This window comes from Nyctereutes procyonoides, unplaced genomic scaffold, assembly GCF_905146905.1.
Source record: "Nyctereutes procyonoides isolate TBG_1078 unplaced genomic scaffold, NYPRO_anot_genome, whole genome shotgun sequence".
NCBI classification, from domain to species: Eukaryota; Metazoa; Chordata; class Mammalia; order Carnivora; family Canidae; genus Nyctereutes; species Nyctereutes procyonoides.
In genome coordinates, this window is record NW_026575133.1 from 731,997 (window position 1) to 753,997 (window position 22,001).

General features: G+C 40.8%; 1 protein-coding gene across 5 annotated transcripts in view; it reads left to right on the forward strand.

Moving 5' to 3' along the window:
- PLCE1 (phospholipase C epsilon 1) overlaps window positions 1–22,001 on the forward strand; it is a 323,410-nt gene that overhangs the window by 141,329 nt on the left and 160,080 nt on the right. For all 5 annotated transcript variants that reach the window (XM_055300238.1, XM_055300237.1, XM_055300239.1 and 2 more), the window contains one exon: window positions 12,981–13,269. In XM_055300238.1, coding sequence (XP_055156213.1) covers window positions 12,981–13,269 — 289 coding nt within the window. The remainder of the gene's footprint in view (window positions 1–12,980; window positions 13,270–22,001) is intronic.

The following is a 22,001-nucleotide window of genomic DNA, read 5'->3' on the forward strand; positions in this document are numbered from 1 at the left end:
GGCTCAGGTCATAATCTCAGGGTCTTGGAATCAGCCCTGCGTTGGACTCCATGCTCAATGGGCGAGTCTGCTTGTCTCTCTCCCGCTGCCCCTTCCTCCACTCATGCTTGCTCTCTCTTCCTGAAATAAATAAATAAAATCTTAAAAAAAAAATAAGACGTGATCATCTCTATCCCATTGGTTCCTTGAGAGCTGAGACTGGATCTTATTTGATATTACATCTTCAGCATTTAGCATGCTACCCCTAGAAGGGTATTGGTGTCTGCAGACAAAGGAGATAGAATCCTCCAGCTATAAACATTTTTTTTTTCTACTGAAGTTACTTCCATGGTTGTTAGCTTAGGAAATATTTGTGAAAGGGAATAGTTCTGGGCTAATTGCATTCGCTTATCAGAACTCAGAAAGACCTTGTCTACACCCAAGGCTCATTACTCACTCTCAGTTCCAACCACAGGGAGCCACTCTGCACTTGCTGTTCCCTCTGTTTAGAATGTTTTCTTCTCTCATACCTGATTCTGCCCTCACTTTTGGCTGGCTAACTCTTACTGTCTTTAAGTTATGTTTAGTTGTTACAAGCTAGGAAAAGCTCTCCACTCCCCCACCTCCATGGCCTTCTAAAACCCTCTTCTGTGTTACCAAAGTACTCTGTGGTCACACCATTGCAGAATCGCATGCTATAAAAGAATTTCTCATTTTCTGGCCTACCTCCCCGGATACTTGGTTACTCTCTTGAAGACAAAAACTGTTTTATTCATCATTTTCTTCTGGCACACTGTTTGGCACAAAGTCCACATTCAGTAAATATTTGTTAAGTGAATGAAGGAATGGAGTCCAAACAAGGAAGACATTCGTAGGCATAGATTTCTTCCTCTTCAGAGATTAGGATGCAGCCAGAGACTTTGTCCATGTCTACCTTGCATGCCAATCTGTGCCACTCCAAGGATTCCCCTGAGTGAGTGCTCCTGCCTGGGACCTGGTTGTTACTTACGTTCTGTCAGAGACTGCCCTTCTCTGCATGGGGGTCCCTAGGATTTCCCCCCAAGCTGGGCTATACCCCTTTCCTATACCATTCCTCAACTCTCCATCCTGTCCAGGCTCCTAGTGCCCTTTCTCTCCTAGACTTAGCAGTTCCTCTCCCAGGCTCCATGTCTTCCTGACCTATCTGAGTTCGATGATCACTCTGTCTCCTGGAAACCTGGTGCTCTCCATTCACTCATCATGGCCCAGTCCATTTGCTTTGCCTGAAGCATGTTCACTGGTTGGCATGTGGTTGTTGTCAACCAGTTGTTAAGCCTGATTCTACCTTGGATGAAACCTGAGAGTCTATACTGCTAGTTCTAAACAACTCTCAAGTCTTACTGGTAGCATGAGGCTCTGAAGTGGGTGCTGTCATGCCTGCAGCCAGCTTGATGAGTTAAGGCCAGGAGTCAACTTACACAGGGTGCTGTGTTTCAGGGTCGGTCTAATGTTGGATCACTACCAAATTTCTATTCCTTGGAGATTAGGGGGAAGAATGTCCCTAGCTCCTCTCTGGTGACCATTCATTTAGCCCCCATTAGAGGAGAGACTTTCAAGGATTAAACCACCGCAGATTTCCAGTAGAAGAAATGCAGTACATTCAATAATGACAAACAGCTATCTACTGACAATTAGAGTAGGGTCTCTGCTTACAGATCCTACTAGTCAACACTCCTTTATTCCTACCTTCTTCCTTTGCCCTCAGAAATGAAGCTCAGAGAATCCCCATCAAAAGATGGTGGGAGGGGACACCTGGGTGGCTTAGTGGTTAAGTATCTGCCTTCAGCTCAGGGTGTGATCCCGGGATCCTGGGATCAAGTCCCACATGAGGTTCCCTGCAGGGAGCCTGCTTCTCCTTCTCCCTATATCTCTGTCTCTCTGTGTGTCTCATGAATAAATAAATAAAATCTTTTTTAAAAAAAAGAAAGGTGATGAGAAGAAATGAGGGGTGGAGGAGAGACACAGGCAATGGGAATAAAAGGAAGGCAAGGTGAGAGCATGAGGAAGATAGGAATATCAGGGGATTTGAAATTGGAGAGGAATAAAAAAATTTGAGAGTGAAGAAACCATGGGAATCCAGGGAAAGTTGGAGAAAATATCCCCAGGAGCAACCTGGACGGAAAGAAAACAGAGAAATAAGAGGAATAAAGAAGCCTGCTTTAACTGCCATATGAACCAAGAGGGTTAATATATATACATACATATATATACACATATATATATGCCAAGATATCTCCACAGGAGATATATTATATATATATATATATAAAATATATATAATATACATATTATATGTTATATATTTTATATATATATGTATATATACACTAGAATATAACTTAACCATCAAAAAGAATGAAATCTTGCCATTTGTAGTGACATTGGATGGAACTAGATGTATTATGCTAAGCAAAATAAGTCAGAGAAAGACAAATACCATAGGACTTCACTCGTGGAATTTAAGAAACAGAACAGATGAACATATGGGATGGGGAAGAAAAGAAAGATACAAACCATCAGAGACTCTTAATGATAGAGAACAAACTAAGGGTGAATAGAGGGAGGTGGGTAGGGAATGGGCTAAATGAATGACAGAGATTAAGGAGGGTTCCAGAAACCAATATTGCACTGTATGTTAACTAGAACTTAAATAAAAATCTGGGAAAAAAAAGAAAACAAAAACCACAGATTACTTCCCCACTGCTACTAGATGGTGGCATTAAAGAGTCCAACACGATCAGCCAAAGACCAGGCTCTTTCCTCTCTACCGCCAGGCTTTTATTCTGCTGTTCCATCTCTGGTGGTCAGAGCAGTATGGGAGATCAGCCTCGGGCAGTCTTCAGGCAAAGAGCAGAAGGAAATGCAGTGTTGGTTGGTCCAGAAGCAATGACTCCAGGCAGTCCAGGGCAGAAGAGGCCAGGACAGAGTGAGTGGGGGGATTCAGTTGGCACAAGAAGCAAGCAGCCTGGCCCTCTGGGTCAGCCTTGGTCCCCTCCACCTGTTGTGGACACACAGCAGCCTGGAGCCATGAGACTTCAGGAATTTTCTGCCCCCCTCACAGCTTCACATGTGCATAGCCTAGCAAGAATGTTGCTTCTGAGCCTCTGAGCCAAGGCATCATGGCCCGCAGGATTTGTGAGTTTGTTTTTTTCTTACAGGGGCTTTGTCCCCATGTGATTCATTAATTGACCCATTGCTCCTTAGAGCTGCAGGGAGCCTGGTAGTTCAGGTCATTAAATCCCTTCTGTCGGCCTAATTCATGGCTTGACATCACAAGCCTCACAACATAATCCATTTGTCCTGATTTGATTGATTTTTTTTCTTTCCAAGAGGCGTCCTTAGCAGCCAGGTTTTCTCATTATGATATGATTCATCTGTATGGTAATTCCCATTAGAATTAGTATCTCAGACATGATTCATCCTTGGTAATATTAAGCCAGAAGCATCATTTCAGAAAGGCCTGTTCCAATCACAAGGACTTTCTGTGATAGATGCCCCATCATTCAGCTAGTATTTGTAAAATTTACTCTGTGCTGGACTCTAAACTGGGGCTTTGGGGAATATAGATATGGCCTTCACCCTTGACTCAGGAGCTCCCATTCTGAAAGAAAGGTGACATGAATGTGAGTATTTATGGAACTGATAATGAGAAGTGCAGAGATAAAGAGTAACATGTTCTACTTAAAGTCTTAGGTAGTGATTCTCAAACTATCAGTAATCAAGGTCACCTGGAGGACTTGTTACAACACATTTCAGGCCCCAGCCCAAAGGATTCTGATTCACTAGGCCTAGTGTAGGGCCCAAGAATTTGCATTTCTAACCAGTTCCCAGGTAATGATGACATTATGGGAACTGTACTTTGGGAAACTGGCTCTAAACCTTCAGTGATTTCTCTCTTGGCTCCCTTTCTCTACAGCCTGCAGGGTGCTAAGCAGTGCACTCTGTGCTGGTGATAGCCTGTTAAATAAGACATGGCCCCAGGCCTCTCTGGGAACTCACAGCCTGGGAGGGGAATAAAACAGTGACTTCCATATGTCACAGATGTGCCTCTAGAGAGTTTTGCAAATGGGCAGTTGGAGCACAGAAAAGAAGATGGTCTTTTCTTGCTAGTGCCTGGAGAAGGCTGCATGGAGGAGACAAAGTCTGAATGCAAGGATAAAATGTGGATTGAAAGAAGTTATGTGGAAGGGCTTTTCCAAATGTTAAATTCCCAGTTTATCAAATGTCCTGGGACACCCTCTCACACTCCTTCTTAGATGTTTCCTGCAATAATAAAGGTTCAGCTTACTTCCCATAGAAGCAAATGGCGGAGTTCTGGTTAATTGGCCTGGCCTTAGCAAAGCCTTTATTTTTGGCTCCCTGAAGCTGTGTTTGGTCAGCGTCTTGTGCATGGTCTGAATATTCTCAGTAGAATGGAATTCTCCGCACAGGCACTTGAATGGAATGTGGAATGAAGAGCAGAGGAAACGACCACCTGCTACCAATATCCTGCTCCCTGTTCCTGCCACTAGGTTTGCAGGTTGCTTCAGCCCTTATCCCCTAAAACAGCCTCATTGCTTTTGTTGACTCTTCAGGAAATATGGCAGTTCCTCCATCATTCCATTTTGTTTAGACACACATACCCCTCAAACTTCCAGTATTTTCAACCTTCTTAAACACTGCTTCTAGATTCCAGAAATTAGGAAAAGGGCCCAGGAGACCAGTAAAAGGGGTTTCCAAACCACAGCTCCTAACTGCATTGTTACCCAGCCTATTTACTCACAGTTAACACATAGTTCAAATAAATGTGATTATTTGGTTTTCTGGCTCAGGCTACTTTAAGAATCACATTATGGGGAGATAAGGTGCTATTAGAAGTGCATAATTGTCACTAGTGACAAATGACAACTGATATTAAAGAACACTGATAAGATAGAGGGAAACAGAAGATCCTAACTAGGGGCTCCTGGGTGCCTGAGTCAGTTAAGTGTCCAGCTCTTGGTTTCTGCTCAGGTCATGATTTCAAGGTTATGAGATCAAGCTCAATGTGGGACTTAGCACTCAGCAGGGAGTCAGCTTCCCTCTCCCTGCTGCCCCTCCCCACCCCATACACACTCTCCCTCAAATAAATAAATAAACCCTTAAAAAAAAAAAAGAAGACCCTAACTCTACACTGTATTAGAAAATAATGATCAAAATTGTCATCAAAATTAAGGTTAATCTCCTCCATCTCCCATTTAAGAAGGCTAGGAAGCATGGATCACTGAACAGTAACACTAAGATAATTGAAGATACTGTTGGCTAACCCTTTATGTTGAAGACTATTCTTTGAATTAAGCTGAACTAGGAGAGTCAAGATATGAATGTATATCCTGTTTTTTTAAGCCCCAATATTTCCAAATCATCATTTTCCTGCAGAATCAGGATGGAAAATAGATCAGATTAAGCATTCTCAATCAGCAAATTATAATAGAATAATGTTAAACTATTGGCAAATATCTCAGAACAGGCCACATTTGGTTAGTAGCAATTAGGAGCCTCATTTGGGTATAGCTATTCTGGATACTTTGTAAACATTTGATGCCATTTCATGTGATTTCCATGTCTGATGATCAGCAAATAACGAGTGACATTACAATGTCTCCTGTAGTTCAGATGACTCCAATAGATTCATGACCAAAAAACTGGAGAATTCTAGCCAAGTTCTTGGAGAAGATATGGAATAGAGACATTTATTAATTTAATCAAGAACTTATTGAGAAACTATTATGCCAAACACTCCTAGGCACTAGAAATAAAGCCATGAAAAAAGAAGCAAAATCCTATTGAAGCTGATATTCCAGATGGAGGAGACAGCCAATAAACAGAATCCTACAATGATCCCTCTTAAAAGTGATTTCTTTGACAACTGTAGTATAGGATTCCCTAACTGGTTAGTAGCACTGATGGAGAATCCTAGTGCTAAGTCCTAGCTTTGTGCATACTGGTTCTTTAAGTCGTGGTAATCTCTCTTCCTAGAGCTGTTCTGAAGTTTTAATGAAATCATGGCTCGAGACTCAGTACCCACTTCATTTTAAGCACTCAGTAAATGTTGCTGTGATTACAACATAGATAGATATGATAGATATATCTATCTGATATATCGACTATCTGATGGTCGATAGATACCTAAGTAACAAGCCTTCTTCTTGTTGAAAGATTTCAGAAGATATGCCATCAAATCTAGGAACATCATAATTTTCCATAACTCTGACCCCAGAAAGATAGCTTTTAAAGCAGAGCAAGTTATGAAATTTACTCCCCTCTTTGATCCCAGTAGAAGTCAAGACAAAGCTCTTGGTAGCTATGTAGAAGAAGGAGCTCTCCTACTGGGTGAGTGCTGTGGATGTGGTATATCTGGCTTCTTCATGCCTTTCCATGCACCAAAGTCTTTGGCTTTGTCTTATCTGAATTGCCCCAGCTCTCCTCAGTCTTGGATGTTTCTTTTATTTTGTTTTAGTTCTGAACTCTGTGTCCCAGTGCTGGTTTCTACAAGGTATCCCTCTTTCTTGAGTCATAAGGAGCGCAAATGTTTTCTTAAGTTTGTCTAAGCATTACTTGTTTTTCTGCAAGTAACTTCATAATATCAAGGTCATCCTGCTCAAAGGTAGCACCTTGGCATAAAGGGAATAGTGTACCTCCATGAAAAAAATCCACTCACAGTCCGCAGTCATTGTCACGCGGAGCCATGAGGGGTGCTGTTGGCAACATTGATCTATATAGCTATCTATGTAAATCTTAAATCTCTAAGAATTTAACAGTGACCCAATGTAAAAACCTAGACTCCTTTTCTTTCCTCATTCCCAACACTTCAGCAAGTCCTGTGGAATCTATATTCAAAATATATCTTGACTGTATAACAGTCTTCAGCATTTAATTAACTTGTTTGGCCCACATATGTATTTTCTGCACACTAAGATGAAGCTCTTCCTGCTCACTGTTGGATACCCAGTAACTGGGCTTGACTTAACATATGTGCTTAATAAATATAAATCAATTGTTGAGTGAATGAGTGGACACATACCTGTTTGGCAAACTCAGATGCTGTGTTGTGACATGTTGATTTTATCTCAAAAAAGATATTGGCCTATACAGGGTGATGGTGTCTAGTTTTCAGCACCTTTAATATCACATTAATCGAGTGAGATAAAGTTTATGTATTTTTTTTTACATTGTACTCTAAAGCTATAAATCTCCATATAAAGGAAGCATATTTGGTCATTCACTAATCATAACTTGCTTATTTTCAAAAGTAGTTTTAGGGTGACCATGAAAGGAATTATCGTGAATCAAAACAATAACAGCATTATAAACACCACTTAAATATCTTGCCAAATAACAATATTTTCCTGAATTCCGCTGTTTGGGCTTTTGGTGTAACCAAGTTTAGTGCAATGGATAAAGCCAGACCACAGAGCTGGACAAACCAGATTTCAGTCCTGGCTCAGCCTCTTACTAACTGGGTGAAGTTGGCTGTATTTCTCCATCTCTCTAGGCTTACTATTTCTATTTGCAAAATAAATCAACCTCACAGGGTTAGTGTGTAGATTCAAATCTCATGTAAGTAAATACTTATCATTGTACCCAATACACCATCATTGTGTCAGTTAACTTTTGTAACAAAGCACTCCCAAAATGTAGAGATTTTTCACAACAATCATTTACTTAGCTCTGTGTTTCTGTGATTTATCTGGATAGCTCACCTAGTCTGGATTGACTAATCTCTGCTGGGCTCTCTCATGTATCTATGATGACAGTTGGACTGACAATTGGATGAGCTAGGATCTAAGATGGCCTCGCCATGTGTCTGGCTGTTGACAGGCTACCCACCAGGGTAACCCGGAGTGACTGGGCCATGGTCTCTCATCTTCCAGCAAACTAGTTCTGGCTTCTCCACATAGCAGTTGTTACAGAGTTCCCAAAAGCAACAAGAGAGCAAGGTCCAAAGAACAAGTTTTTTCAAGACTTTACATGCATCACATTTGTTAAATTCCCATTGGTAAAGCAAGTCACAAGGCTGGCTCAGAATCAGTGAAAGAAATAATTTATGGCCATTTTTACAGTCTAACACAATCAGAATTGTCACCATCATTGTAAAAAAAAAAACAATATTTGTTGAGTATTTTTTAAGTGGTAGGTGCTATTCTAATTGATTGTATTTATAAAAAGCTTGTAATCCTTACCTCAACCTTATGAGGCAGATACTATTATATCCCCATATTGGAGAAAAGGAAACAGAGACACAGAATGACAAAGGAGCTGATCCAAGGTCACACAACTGGGAAGCAAGGGAGCAAGGATTCAAACCAACATTCATATGTTGGTATGTTGGTTTCAATCCACATTCATAATGACTGTTCTATACTGCATCCTCTTCCTGCTCTACATATGTAGGACTTTCCATGATTGTTTCTTTTTTTAAGTGGATGATCTAATAAGAGGTTATAGCCTGAATTTAACATGTTCCCTGAGCATTGTCATATCTGTCACCACTTCATCCATGTTTCAGCTTTCTTCCAATAGGCACCTTATTAAAGCTTACCCAGTATTGTTATGGCTGACATGTGTTAGTCCAGATCTTGGTAGAACCTGTTGATTATTTTTTGTTTTTAGTGGTTGGAGTGTTAGCAGTGGTGTGGAGTTTATTCTAGAACTTTTCATCTTTATTTCTTCAGAGAAATTTGAGGATTTGGAAACAAGTGACTTATGGTGATGCTGAATGATTACTAAATAAATACATAACATATATATATATATATATATATATATATATATATATATATATATATGGTAAAATGCAATACCCCTTGAAAGCAGAGACTGTGACTTTGTCTCCTTGGCAACGAGCAAAGGGAAGAACACCCAGAGGACATGTTATGGGAGCTCAGTATATATTTATTGTATATAGTTACACTAAGTTCATGTCCCATTAAGGCAAGGGATCACACACTTATATACTAATAGTGACCAGATATTGGCAACATGTAATTACTAGAGAGGGGTAGAACTGGAGAACTCATGCCTCAGGTAACAAGGAAAGGTCTAGCCATTTGACACCGCTTGGGAATGTTTAGTGTTGCCAGATTGTTCTAGTTTTTAGGAAATGCTGTAACTTCAAATGTGTATGTAAAATTTCCTGATTTGATTTGATGTTTTAAAATATTAATTAATTGGGATCCCTGGGTGGCTCAGTGGTTTAGTGCCTGCCTTCAGCCCAGGGCATGATCCTGGAGTCCCAGGATCGAGTCCCACATCAAGCTCCCTGCATGGAGCCTGCTTCTCTTTCTGCCTGTGTGTCTGCCTCTCTCTCTCTCTCTCTCTCTCTCTCTCTCTCTCTCTGTGTGTGTGTGTGTGTCTCTCATGAATAAATAAATAAAATCTTTAAAAAAATAAAAAATTAATTAACTAATTAAATAATCTCTACAACCCAACATGAGGCTCAAATTCACAACCCTGAGATCAAGAGTTGCATGCTCTACCAACTGAGCCAGCCAGGCACCCCACTTTCCTGAGTTTAAAACACTATGTGTCAAATCAAACAGATCTTTTGATACATTTGACCCATGGCCAGCCAGTGTGTCACCCCCTACATCAGGCGCTGACTGGCATCTCTGTTGTATAACAGCTGTCCCAAAGGCCCAAGAAGGAAGGAGAACCACAGAATAAGGCAGAGATGGAGCAATGAGATAATAAGAGAGGCAGAACTTCAAGAAAGATGGAAAATGGCCTATTTCAGAGATTTCACAGAGGTCAAGGAAATGAAAATAAAAAAAGATCATTTGATTCGAGTAGATTATTTGGTACAACACTGCATTCACAGGCTGTGTTTTTAAAAAAGAAAGAGAAAGAAAAGAAAAAGAAAAGAAAAGAAAGAAAAGAAAAGAAAAGAAAAGAAAAGAAAAGAAAAGAAAAGAAAAGAAAAGAAAAAGCAAGCCATGGGCAAGTAACATGGGAAATACTCCAAACACTCGGTTAAACAAAATAAAATCAATTTCTTTACTCTGACCCTTTTCATTGTCTTTAATATCCTAATATGCAATGTAAATCTTCAAAAGGAGAAATAGGTACTGTTTCAGTGATCAAGGAGTCATTTCATACAGTTCCTTTAGATCTAATGACCTGGGGAAAACATTTAGGGAAAGCTGTATAAGGGACTGAATGAGTGAGCCACTGGGACTCTCTGGAGGAGTGATATGGAAACTGGAATGCATAAGGTAATGAATGAGGCATGATAAGCCAGTAGAGCAGCTTAGCATGTAAAAAAGTAGGTAAACCCATTGGTAACTAAGAACCATCAGCATCTTAACTTTGTAAAATAAAAGCCTTTTAGCATCATTCCTCTGATAAAAATGAATAAACCAGGGCACCCCCGGTGGCGCAGCGGTTTAGCTCTGCCTGCAGCCCGGGGTCTGATCCTCGAGACCCAGGATCGAGTCCTGCGTCGGGCTCCCTGCATGGAGCCCGCTTCTCCCTCTGCCTGTGTCTCTGCCTCTCAGTCTCTCTTTCTCTCTCTCTCTCTGAATAAATAAATTAAAAAAAAAACTTATTAAAAAAAATGAATAAACCAAAAAAAGTAAAGGGGTCCCCAACTTCTCATGGATTAAACCTCTTTGCCTGACATTCAAGGTTCTCCTTTATAAGGCCAACTGACATTTCTGATTCCCCTGTTATGTCCTATACTTATTCTCTGTTCTAAATACCCTGCTCTGAGCTCTGTCCTTAGGGCATTTTCTGTTTTCCAGCCTCTTTACCCTTGCTTACCTTGTGAGTTGCCTTCCCCAGCTGCTCTGATTAGAGCTGTGCCTATTTTCCAAGGCACAGCTCAAATCTGCTTTCCTCAGAAGCCTTCCTTAGCCATCAAACCTCACAGTTTTTTTCTCTGAATTTCTAGAGCATTTAAATTTCTGAAGGATTCGTTTGAGACTTAGTGTGTTGGAGATTGCTTATATGATTGGGAACTGAGAGAAGAAAGGCATGTCCTGAGCTGTGCAACTCTCAACCCCGGTTTGCCCTCACAATACACCCAAATAAGGTTAGGATGATATTATTCAGCAGCACATAAGAACAAGGGTATAACCCCATCACAGTGAATTTCATAGACTATGCTCTGTTGTTCTGCAACCACCTGCTGCTATTCCCTGAGGATAGAAGAGTTCATTCTCTTCTTGCTTAGAGTAATCAGTGCCATTTGTAGACACTAGGTTGAGCACTTACATGTATTGTCTTGGTGAATCCCCCAATTTCTCTAAGAAGGGGCACTAATATCCCCAGTTTACAGAAGAGGAAGCATTCTCTAAACATTCAAGTCAGCTTGTTCATGTTTATGGCCCTCTCTTTAGCTGGTCAAGGCAGAACCAGCAGTACAACCCCACATTCCTGACCCAAAAGTCTGGGCTTTTTCTGTCTCATCACACCATCTCCATGGCTACACTGGCCACCAGAAATTTAATGACAGAGAAAGGAAAGAATTCATGCTTACCCTTCAAGTGGCAAGTATATATTAGTAGACTGCAAAAGGCAGAGTAGAAGTCTAGTGAGAGTCAGTGCAGTTTGAATATGAGAGATATTCTAGGAATATCCTAGGATCTGCTAAGGACCTAGCACAGCCCAGTGGGCATCCTCTTGAAAACCAGTGGGTTGTGGTTAAGGTGAGGTTTGGAGGTTTGTGCATGACAGGGGCACATGCACAGCCTGGAGGACATGTGAGGGTCTTCTCTTCCTTGGGTACTCACTGATGTCACTAGGGGGATTGACCTCCATTTTCACTCTGCTATGAGCTCTTTGATTATCTCTCTCTCTCTTACTAGACTTTGAACTCTCTGAGGGGAAAAGCTGTCTTAGATCTGACGCAAAACTGGTATATAAATATAAAATAACTACTTGTTGATTTGATGAATGGATGACAAGGCAAGATGCTCAAGATGGAGATAACCCAATATAGTCCACTTTTACTCCACTGTCAGAAAACTAAGTTAACTATTTCTTCCCTGTTGTTTATATACTACCCAGCAGTCTCAGGCTTCCCAGAGACCTTCACAAAACCCAAAACCTCCCTTCAATAATGTAGAACCTCATAATTTTCAGGCCTCATCTTCTAAATTAGATTGTGTAGTTTTTCAGCACAAGAAGTATGTGCTACTTCTTGTACATGCCTCACATCCTTCAGCTCACTGCCTCACACAGAGCAGGATCTATATAAATGCATGTTGAACAACTGTATTGGAATTATGATTGGAAGCCTATCCTAACTGTACAATCTTTGTGAGATAATTCTTGGTGAATTCAGGTGATAAAAGGGAGAGGAAATCAGGATGGTGACAGAGACAGAGCAAGAACAGTGGGTAGGATCTGTCAACTCATTGGATGTGGAAGATGAGACAAAATGAAGAGGAAAAAGGATTCCAAGACTTTGAACCAAGCTGATGGGCTGAAGGATTATGCCCAAGAGAGAAATATAGAACTTCTATTTCCCCTGAACTTCTCATCCTCACTGCAGTTTGAACAGAGAGAAAAAGATTCCTCATGAATGTCCGGCTCAAGTGTTCCTTGGAGGCAGACAAACCTGGGGCAGTCAGGCACTCAGGAGAGTTCAAAAGGACAAAAAGGAAAGGTTGATTTTTTCACTCTGCAGAAGAGCTTTGCTCTGCCAAGGAGGAGGAGGAGAAATTGGAGCTGAATATATTTTTGGTTGGAACTACTTGTAAGTGTTCTGTTTGATAGCAGAGTTGTTTGAATGGCCGATTTCATAACTGCACATAGCTTTTCCAAATAAATGGTGTCTGTAGAATGTTCAGGTTAATGCATGAATCCAGTGCTCAAGAGTGTTTGTGCTTAGAGCAACTGGGCCTTCTTTCTTAATAAGTCATCTTGGCATTTTGTCAACAAACTAATTTGCTTTTCTAAGAAACTAGATTAATATTTCCTGTACTCTGTGCTATTCACAGATCTACAATGCAGTGAGAAGGGAAGAAGAAATAGAAAATACAATTGGATCTCTTCTCCATTACTTTACCAAGCTCCCAGCCTCCAAGACAGCCCATGAAAGGATTAGTGTTGGTCCATGCCTAAAGCAGTGTGTCCGAGACACCATATGTGAGTATCGTGCCACCCTCCAGAGGACGTCCATATCTCAGTACATCACGGGTTCGCTCCTAGAAGCAACCACATCTTTAGGAGCGAGAAGTGGCCTACTCAGTACTTTTGGAGGATCCACTGGACGAATGATGCTAAAAGGTAATGTCTGAGATTTACTTTTCACTTTCCACCCTTTCAGTGCAGAAAGGAATCTAAGTTAGCATTTATGCATCTCCTCATGGAAAATTGAGTTTACTTTTTGGCAATTTTAAATAAAGTTTGCCGCTGTCGTAAGCTATAAAAAAGATAGTCCTTTATCAAAATCCTTTAAGGTATAAACATTCCAAACAATAAGCATTAAGATTTTGAGATTGTTTTTTCAAAAGCAGTATAACTGATTACAAGATTATCTTTAATCAAAAAGAAACTATTCAAAGGGTTTCTCCTGGTGGTGGTCTATGACAGATGTGATGTGATAAGATGTGATAAGATGCTTAAAAACAAGTGTGGTCATGTGGTCACAGTGAAAACCAACACTGAGATGGAACAGAGCAAAATGTAGTCCTTTCTACACAGAATCAATAAGTTCATGTTGACCAGAAAAGCTAAAGGCCATCTTCCAATCATCCCCATCTTAAAAAAAAGGATAGTCAGATAGTCAGGCATCCTGCTAAAACATGAAAGCCAATGGAAAATGAGGTGCCTCAGCACCAGAACTTCCCAGCTACTTCCCACGAGTAGCAGACAGGCAGGTCAGAAATGGCAGTGTACCAAAGAAACTTGGAGATTTGTGCACTGCACAGCTGTCACAACCCGCTTGGCAGTCTTCCCTGGCAGGAAGCTGCCATCCAGACGGGGACCATGCAAAGCTACGTTCCACTGCCTGGGGGCTGGCAAGAGCTTGATCTGACATCCGGCCATTTCTCTCAAGGAGAGCAGCTACTGCCCCTCCACAGCAAGCCCCAGACCTATGGCTAGCAAGCCAGTGGCCTTCCTCCTCAATCCTTGGCCACCCTCCCACTCCACACCACACACACCTGGGCAGGCTCAAGGGGAAGTATACGCCTCCCTGTGTACCATGTGGGTACCATGTAGGTTTGTTTTCTGGAACCATTTTAATTTTGCAGCTTGGTTATAAATAATGAACGAAGGAAAACACAAGTTGTGGGAACACTAATCCAAGTGACCAAAGGGTTTCATATGTTTTTTGAGTTCCTACTAGGTGCTTGGTGCTGGGTAGGGAAAAACAGTTCCTGCTGCCATGGAGCTTTGTAGTCTCTAGATGGTAAGCAGTTTCCTCTATACACAGGACTCAGGATTTCTCTACTCTATTGTAGCTCCTGATGACTGCCAAACTTCCATTCTCCATCCATGCTCTTCCTAGAAAGTTGGGCTGAGATTGGTATGCCGAGTTATTGTTGCTTCAAGGCTTGTGACTCTATGGGACCTCATCCTGTGAGTTAATCAACTTGTGTTTCTCAGATACCCCATCTGTGCCCAGCAATGTAGGTATATGGGAGATTCTAATGACGTACAAGTCAGTTTACTTGCCTTTAACTTGTTTATGATCCTAATGAGGAGGCCAGTGTTGTGTGCACCAAGTATTCGAAGAATAATGTAAGACTAGAGAGAGTTAAGTGCTAAATAGTGTGAAAGTGCCTCCAGTAGTTCAAAGAGTTTAGAGAGGGAGTTAATGTTCTTTATGACAAATGGCATGGCCCAAAACATGAGACCTCAAACAAACAAACAACCATCAGTAAAAGCCACTTTCTTTCTTCTCTGTTAATTGCAAAGGGACAGATCTCAGACTCACCAACTAAGGCAGCTGCCTCCAGCCTTATACAGACCTCTAGGAAAAAAGGAGGCTGCTTGTTAGTATGTCTGTTGCCCTGATAGTAACTTGACCTCAATTGCTATCTGTACTTCTCCCTTCAGATCAGAACTTTTTTTTTTTTTTTAAGATTTGCTTATTTATTTTAGAGAGGAGGGAGGGAGTGCTAGAGGGAGATGGAGAGAGAGTCCCAAGCAGACTCTGCACTGAGTGTGGAGCCTGACACAGGCTCGAGCTCACAACCCTGGGTTCACAACCTAAACAGAGAGCCAGATGCCACCCAGGTACCCCCAGATCAGAACTTTTTGATCAACATTCTTAGTTCAGAGATATATTGGCCCATCTGCTAATGTGTTATCTTTAAATTGGCAATTTGTACAAGAGTTGGGAGTTTCTTTAACTTTCTGTTTTGTAGTTCTTTAATGGTTTTTGGTATCCCTCTGTAAGTAGCTTCTGCTGAATAATACAATTAGCTGGTTGGCTTCTGTTCCAGGCTTACTTCTGTAGCTCTGACTTGTTTTCTTGGGAAACTTTTACAACTTCTGTACCTTCTCCTGTGGGGTCCTCAGATTCTATACATGCCATAGTGAAACATGTTTCTTTAACATGCAGTGGAAGAAAATATATCCAAAAAACCACATCAGCATTCAGAATCATAGAATTTTTTTTAAGATTTTATTTATTTATTCATGAGAGACCAGAGAGAGAGAGAGGCAGTCACAGGTAGAGGGAGAAGCAGGCTCAATGCAGGGAGCCGGATGCGGGACTTGATCCCAGGACCCCAGGATCATGCCCTGGGCCGAAGGCAGACGCTTAACCACTTAACCACTGCACCGCTGAGCCACCTAGGTGTCCCAGAATCATAGAATGTTTATAGAATCTATAGGTTCAGCATACTAACTAGTTGAGTCTTGACCTCTGTTGGCCATGTACTCCAGCAGGAGGTCTGGAGGACACACTGGCACTGTAACCTGGTTGTCTGATTCTTTTATTGTTCATTGTGTGTCCTGTGGCATTGAGTTGGCTGACAGCTTTCAGCTCTGTATTACTAATGAAAATCTCTGGGAAGTATATAACACAGACTCCGTCCCATTTTATAAATAACTTGTATTCCAGAAGTTCATTTCTCAGGAGCTGTGTGGAGCTTAGAATTCTTTACTAGCGACACAGTATTAAACATTGTGATTTGGTTGACTCTAGTCCTCAAAAGCCTCTTTAACCCACAACACAGTTGAAATCTATAGACTTCCCATGGAAGTGTATTCTCTTTATTCTCTTGTAACACTAGTACTGCAATACTGAGAATCAGCCTCCAAAGAAAAAGCAATACAAATGAGTTGAAAGAAACTTCTTGTGTAAGGGAAATACATTTAGTCCAGGTGAACAGAGTTAAACTGAAACTTCTATGAAGATTTTGAAAAGAACTTTGGGCCATTTTAGAGATTCTAGATATTAGCATCTAGTTCTCTTATATGGTTAATCACATTTCAAAACTCATACCTATATATAAGAATCAGAAAATTATTATCCCAAGACTTTACTCTCCCCCCTTTTTAAATGGAGGCTTATAAATGGAATGAAAAAGAGAAGAGAGGCAGGGCAGGGTTTAATTCCCCACCCCCTCAACCCCTGAGTTAAACGTTAAGGAATAGATTCAAAAAGAATGACTTCTTCCATGAGAAAGGTCATATTTGAAGTAGATTAAATGGGTTGGGTAAAGGTAGAGAAAAAGGAGAGAAAAAGACAAGTACTGTTTGATTCCATTTATATGAGGCACTTAAAACAGTCAGCATCATAAAGACCAAGGGCTGGGAACGAAGAGTCATTGGTACTGAGTATAGAGTTTCCATTTTACAAGATGAAGAGTTCTGCACAACAGTATGAATGTATCTAATATCACTGAATTATACACTTAAAAGTGGTTACGATGTTACATTTTATATGTATTTAAACCTCCTTCTCCTCCCCCTCAAAAAAGAATAAAATATTTTAAAAAGAGGACAAAGATATTATGTAGGTCTTTGGTCCCAGGTTTATTAAGATGTTAGAATCAAGGTTCTGGAAAAAGGAAATACGAAAACAGCTTCTCATGTGAACATCCAGGGTGGGGTGGAAGCATGTCAACTTGTCTTCTGGAATGGTTGTGATTACAAGATGAGGTTTGGAGCCTGCAGTAGTTGAAAATAGGAAGAGAAAATGTCCAATGTCCAATCAGTTGTTCACCAGTCACAAGGCATTCAGAAGTCAGGAACTGGTGACTCAAGGCTTGATTGGCCAGAGTTCTGCAGCCCTGCAGCTTTACCACAGACTACAGGATTCTGCTAACTCTTCAACATCTCATTGAGCTTCCACACCTCCAATAATACAGGTGACTCTAGAAAGACCAGTCAGGAGACAAACATTCCTGGTTTCCTGCCTTCAGGATCACTAAGGATGATCTGTTAAGTCAAAAATTTGCCAAATAACAAGAAAATTTTCTGATATGAAGCATTGATTAGCAAGAATATGCCCTGGATATCAAAGGTGTGTTATCTCCAAATGGGAAATGGAGCATTTATACCATCTACTTCTGGTCTAGGTCCATTTCTCCCTCTCCCCATTAACCTTGCTAGAATCTCAGGATCAACCACCTGTAGCAGTGACAGCCAAAAGAATTATTGATGTCAATAATCAGGAGGTTTTCTAAACCCATTACCTGCTTTTGTTTCTATTTTTTTATATGTACTATCTACTGAAAATTACAAAAAGCAAGATAAAGTAACAAGGGAGAGAAAAAAGTGAGATCACTGATATTAATGTAAAATGCTGATAGTAAAATTAGAAAAAGTAGTGGTAAGGGAAAGGATTTTTCATTAGAAGGCAGCTAAGTGTTTTCAAATTAGCTGGTGCATATTGTACCAGCTAATATAATAAATTTGGTACATTAAACTCAATTTTTCCTTCTCAAACTGTTGCTAAGTAAATTTGTAAATTTAAGAATTAAGTATTTACATATAACCAGGACAATGCTTAGTTATTCATATTTAAATTATGTAGTAGAAAAGAAAACTCCATTGTTCATTTTAACCAGTTTGAGTATGTGTGTATGTAGAGAATAGCTATTAAAGTTATTGGTCATATATAGAGTGTAAATAGAATATTAATATGAAAACAAAAATGCCTTATATACTTAATATTCTTATTGAAAGTAGACAATATTTTATTTCTGATAGAAAGGTCTAATAATTTTTTCTTTTATTGCAAAAAGGATATTCTATTTGTGTATTTTTCTAAAATTAATATCTTCAAGGATAAAAACAAGAAGTTGTAATAAGGTAATAAGAGTACACACACACATTTGAACTATGTGGCTGTACCTCATAAATAATTTAATTTATAAAGACTGTCTTTGTTGACTTCCTCGTAATCAAAACAATTACCCTTTCCATGCCTACCAAACAGAGGAAGGCATATGCATATTTCTCATTCCCAGATTTATTTAAAGAAATCCTCTGACTTATTAGTTTTGTGGCCTTGAAATTATTTTCTTGGTATGTGTTCATGTAATTTGGGATATGTTTCTATACCAGTTAATCAACTAGAAAGTATTCATTCACCGTGGCCAAGTGCCATATCACCTCTGGGAAGAATGCAGAGGATTACATCTGGAAATCTTCAACTTGAACTAATCTTCAATTTCTCACTCCAGAGAAAATTTAATATTAGGTCTACTGAAGTAGCTCTTACTACCTGCCAAGAGATTCATGAAGTGCTGGGCTACACAATTGATGGCAGGATCTGTAGCTCCTGGGGTAGGTTTGGTGGGTATAGGACAAGGCCCTATGCCTTCAGTGTACAGTAGTCAGGTGTCATCCAGGACTGTGACTCTGTGCCTGAGTGTGACCCACGAATGTGATTCCATGTCTAGGTGTGACCTAAACTTGCTCAGATGTGACCGAGGAGTGCAATTCTACCTCCTAGGTAGAACCTCAGAGTAAAAAGTACCACACATGACTCCACACATGTCAGTCACTTCATGGCCAGGTGTGAGGGTTGTGACTCTGTACCCCTTCTTATAACCAGGGGATGCTTCCAAAGTACCAGGGAAGAATGAAGTCATGTACCTCAAATGTAGTAGAGACATGATGCTTCTTAAGCCAAAACAATTATGGATATTTTGAAGGGGAAGAAGGGTGGAGCAGAGGAATGACTTCTACTACTACTACTACTACTACTACTACTACTTCTTCTTCTTCTTCTTCTTTTTGTTTTTTGTTTTGTTTTTTTCAAGATGACATCCCCATTACTGTTATCTCTGAAATTTTAAACTCTTCTGTAAAGAGAAAATTGGGCATAGGGACGGATTAGAGTAAGGTAGAATTACAATACTACTACTTGTTTACATTTTCTTAGTTCTTGCTGAGTGCCAGGTATTGCTCTGAGTGCTCTGCATGTATAATTTCATTGAAAACCATTCAGTGGTCCAGTGAAGGAGGTACTATTTACTAATGAGGAAACTGAGGCCCAGAGACATTAAGAATCTTGCACCTGGGTGCAGAGGTAGTCAGGATAGTGTGAGTACTTGAATCTGGGTAGCCTGTTGAGTGCATACCACGTTCCAGGCAATGCATCAAGTCCTTTTACTGCATTATTTAGATTAGTCTTTATTGTGGGTTGACTTGTGTCCCCAAAAAGAGATATGCTGAAGTCCTACTCCCTAGTATCTATGAATGTGACCTGTTTGGGTCTTTGTAGATATACTCAAGTGAAGATGAGCTCATTTTCAGGGAGAGTGAGCCCCAAACCCAGCAACTGGCTTACCTTGTTAGAGGAAGAGAAGGGACATAGAAGCAGACCCACATTGTGGTGAACACCATGTGATGATGGAGGCAGAGATGGGAGTGGTGGAACCATAAGCCAAGGAATGTCCAAGACTGCCAGCCACCACTGGAAGCTGGAAAGAGACAAGGGAGGATTCCAACCAGAGTCTTACAGGAGGCATGGCACTGCTAACACCTTGACTCTGGATGTCTAGCCTCTAGAACAAGGAGAAGATAAATTTCTCTTGTTACAAACCATTCCATTTATTATAACTTACTGCAGCAGCACTAGAAAACTAAGACAGTCCTTTTGATAATCATGTGAGGAGGAAATTATTAGCACCAGAAAACTGCACAACCACTGGTGTGTGCAGGCAACCTAGACCAAGCTTCTCTAAGGCTCATGATCACAGCTATGATGGAGACATATTTGCAGCTCTCCAGTGGCAATGTACATCTCCACCTTGTTTTAGTTATTTGGACGTTTTTCCAGTAATAAGCTCTGATGTTCATCTTCCTCCCACACACACTTTGCCTGGCACAGGACCAGGCACAGATTAGGTCTTCAGGAGGCTGTATTTCATGATAAAAAAGCTTAGATTTTACCTTGTCAGTAATGAAAGATGCTGGAGGGTTCTGAGGAAAGGTGTGATTTGATCAGATTGGGTTTTTAGAAAGACCCATCTGGCATAAACTTTAATGGAATCGAGTAGTGGATGTGTTCACAGAATCAAGGAACATGTCATTGCTATTTGATAACACTTAATTGAATGAGGTAATTTTGGAATCAAATATGTAGGTTATACAGACATATCATAAACTGTAGGTTATAGAGACATATCAAACTCATACAAAACAAAAATGCAGGGATGCCTGGGTGGCTCAGCAGTTGAGCATCTGCCTTTGGCTCAGGACGTGATCCCAGTCCCAGGATTGAGTCCCACATCAGGCTCCCTGCAAGGAGCCTACTTCTCCCTCTGCTTATGTCTCTGCCTCTCTCTGCGTGTCTCTCATGAATAAATAAATACAATCTTTTTAAAAATGCAAATATATTCAGGAAGTTTTTGAGCTGGCACAAAAGCCATTTCCAGTGTCTCAGCAAGCCATTCTAAGCACCAGGGCCCTGGTGCTATCTCTGGGGCCCCCCTTACTCTTGTCTGAATTCCTCTCCTCTCCTTCCAAGGCACCAACTGCCTCTGGAGGTCCAGAGCCACCTTGACTATACCAGCCCATCCACTCCTCACTCATGGCCCCATAATAACATCATTTCCTCTTCTTTCTGTAGTGGATCCCAGCTGGGCTTTGTGAACAAAATGCCCTGATGGATTAGAATAGAGTTCTGGAGTGTTGACTGATGAGGGAGACTCCCTTGGGAGAGCTGGAGACAGATGGAAGAGCTGATGGCAACTGGCATAGGGAATGGGCACACAGGTGCAAAGACATGAGACAGGAAGAGACACAAAGTGTTCAGGTAACTGCTGGTCTACCAGGCTGTCCTGGCTGCAGCTTGGGAAGTACAGAGGCTAAGCAGGAAGACATGGGGCTGGGGCTGGGGGAGAAAATAGGTCTCCAGGGGGCTGTATTTAATAATAAAGAGCTTGAATTTCACCTTGCAAGTAACAAGAAATGCTGACGATTAGTAAAGAAGGGTGTGATTTGATCAAATTGTGTTTTCAGAAAAATCCATCTGGCTACAGTAAGGGGTGGGGCTGCATAGTGTGTCATCCTTAACCCTGGCATAAGCGTCCAAAGTATAGCCTCCTGGGCTTTACCCCCAAACCTACTGAGTCTCTGATCCTACAGGTGAGTGTGCTTGGTGTGGAAGGAAGGTGGGTGGAGAGAAAGGAAAATGAGAATTGAAGCACTTAGAAAGATATTGCTAAGGCATTTTTCTTGGTAGGGTGTTTCTGGCACATTTAGCCACTGGTAAAAATTACAAAAAGGCCCCCTCCCCATTCTCTGTAGGGTAATATAGCCTCATACCCATGCATATCATTTAGTGCACAGCATGCTGGCTGGATTTCAGACCTCTTTTCCATTCAGGTAAGTACCTTTGTGCAGTGCAAAAACTTCACTGTATCAAAAAGTCTGAATCCTGAGAAAGCAGCAGAGTGGTGTATGTAAGGGGTAAAATTAATAGAATGTGGAGATTGAATGGATATAGTATAGATAAAGGCAGCTGACCCTAAGATAACCATTAATTTTACCTCTCAGAATATCCTTCCAATTTGTTATTTTTTTTTATTTTTTTTCCAATTTGT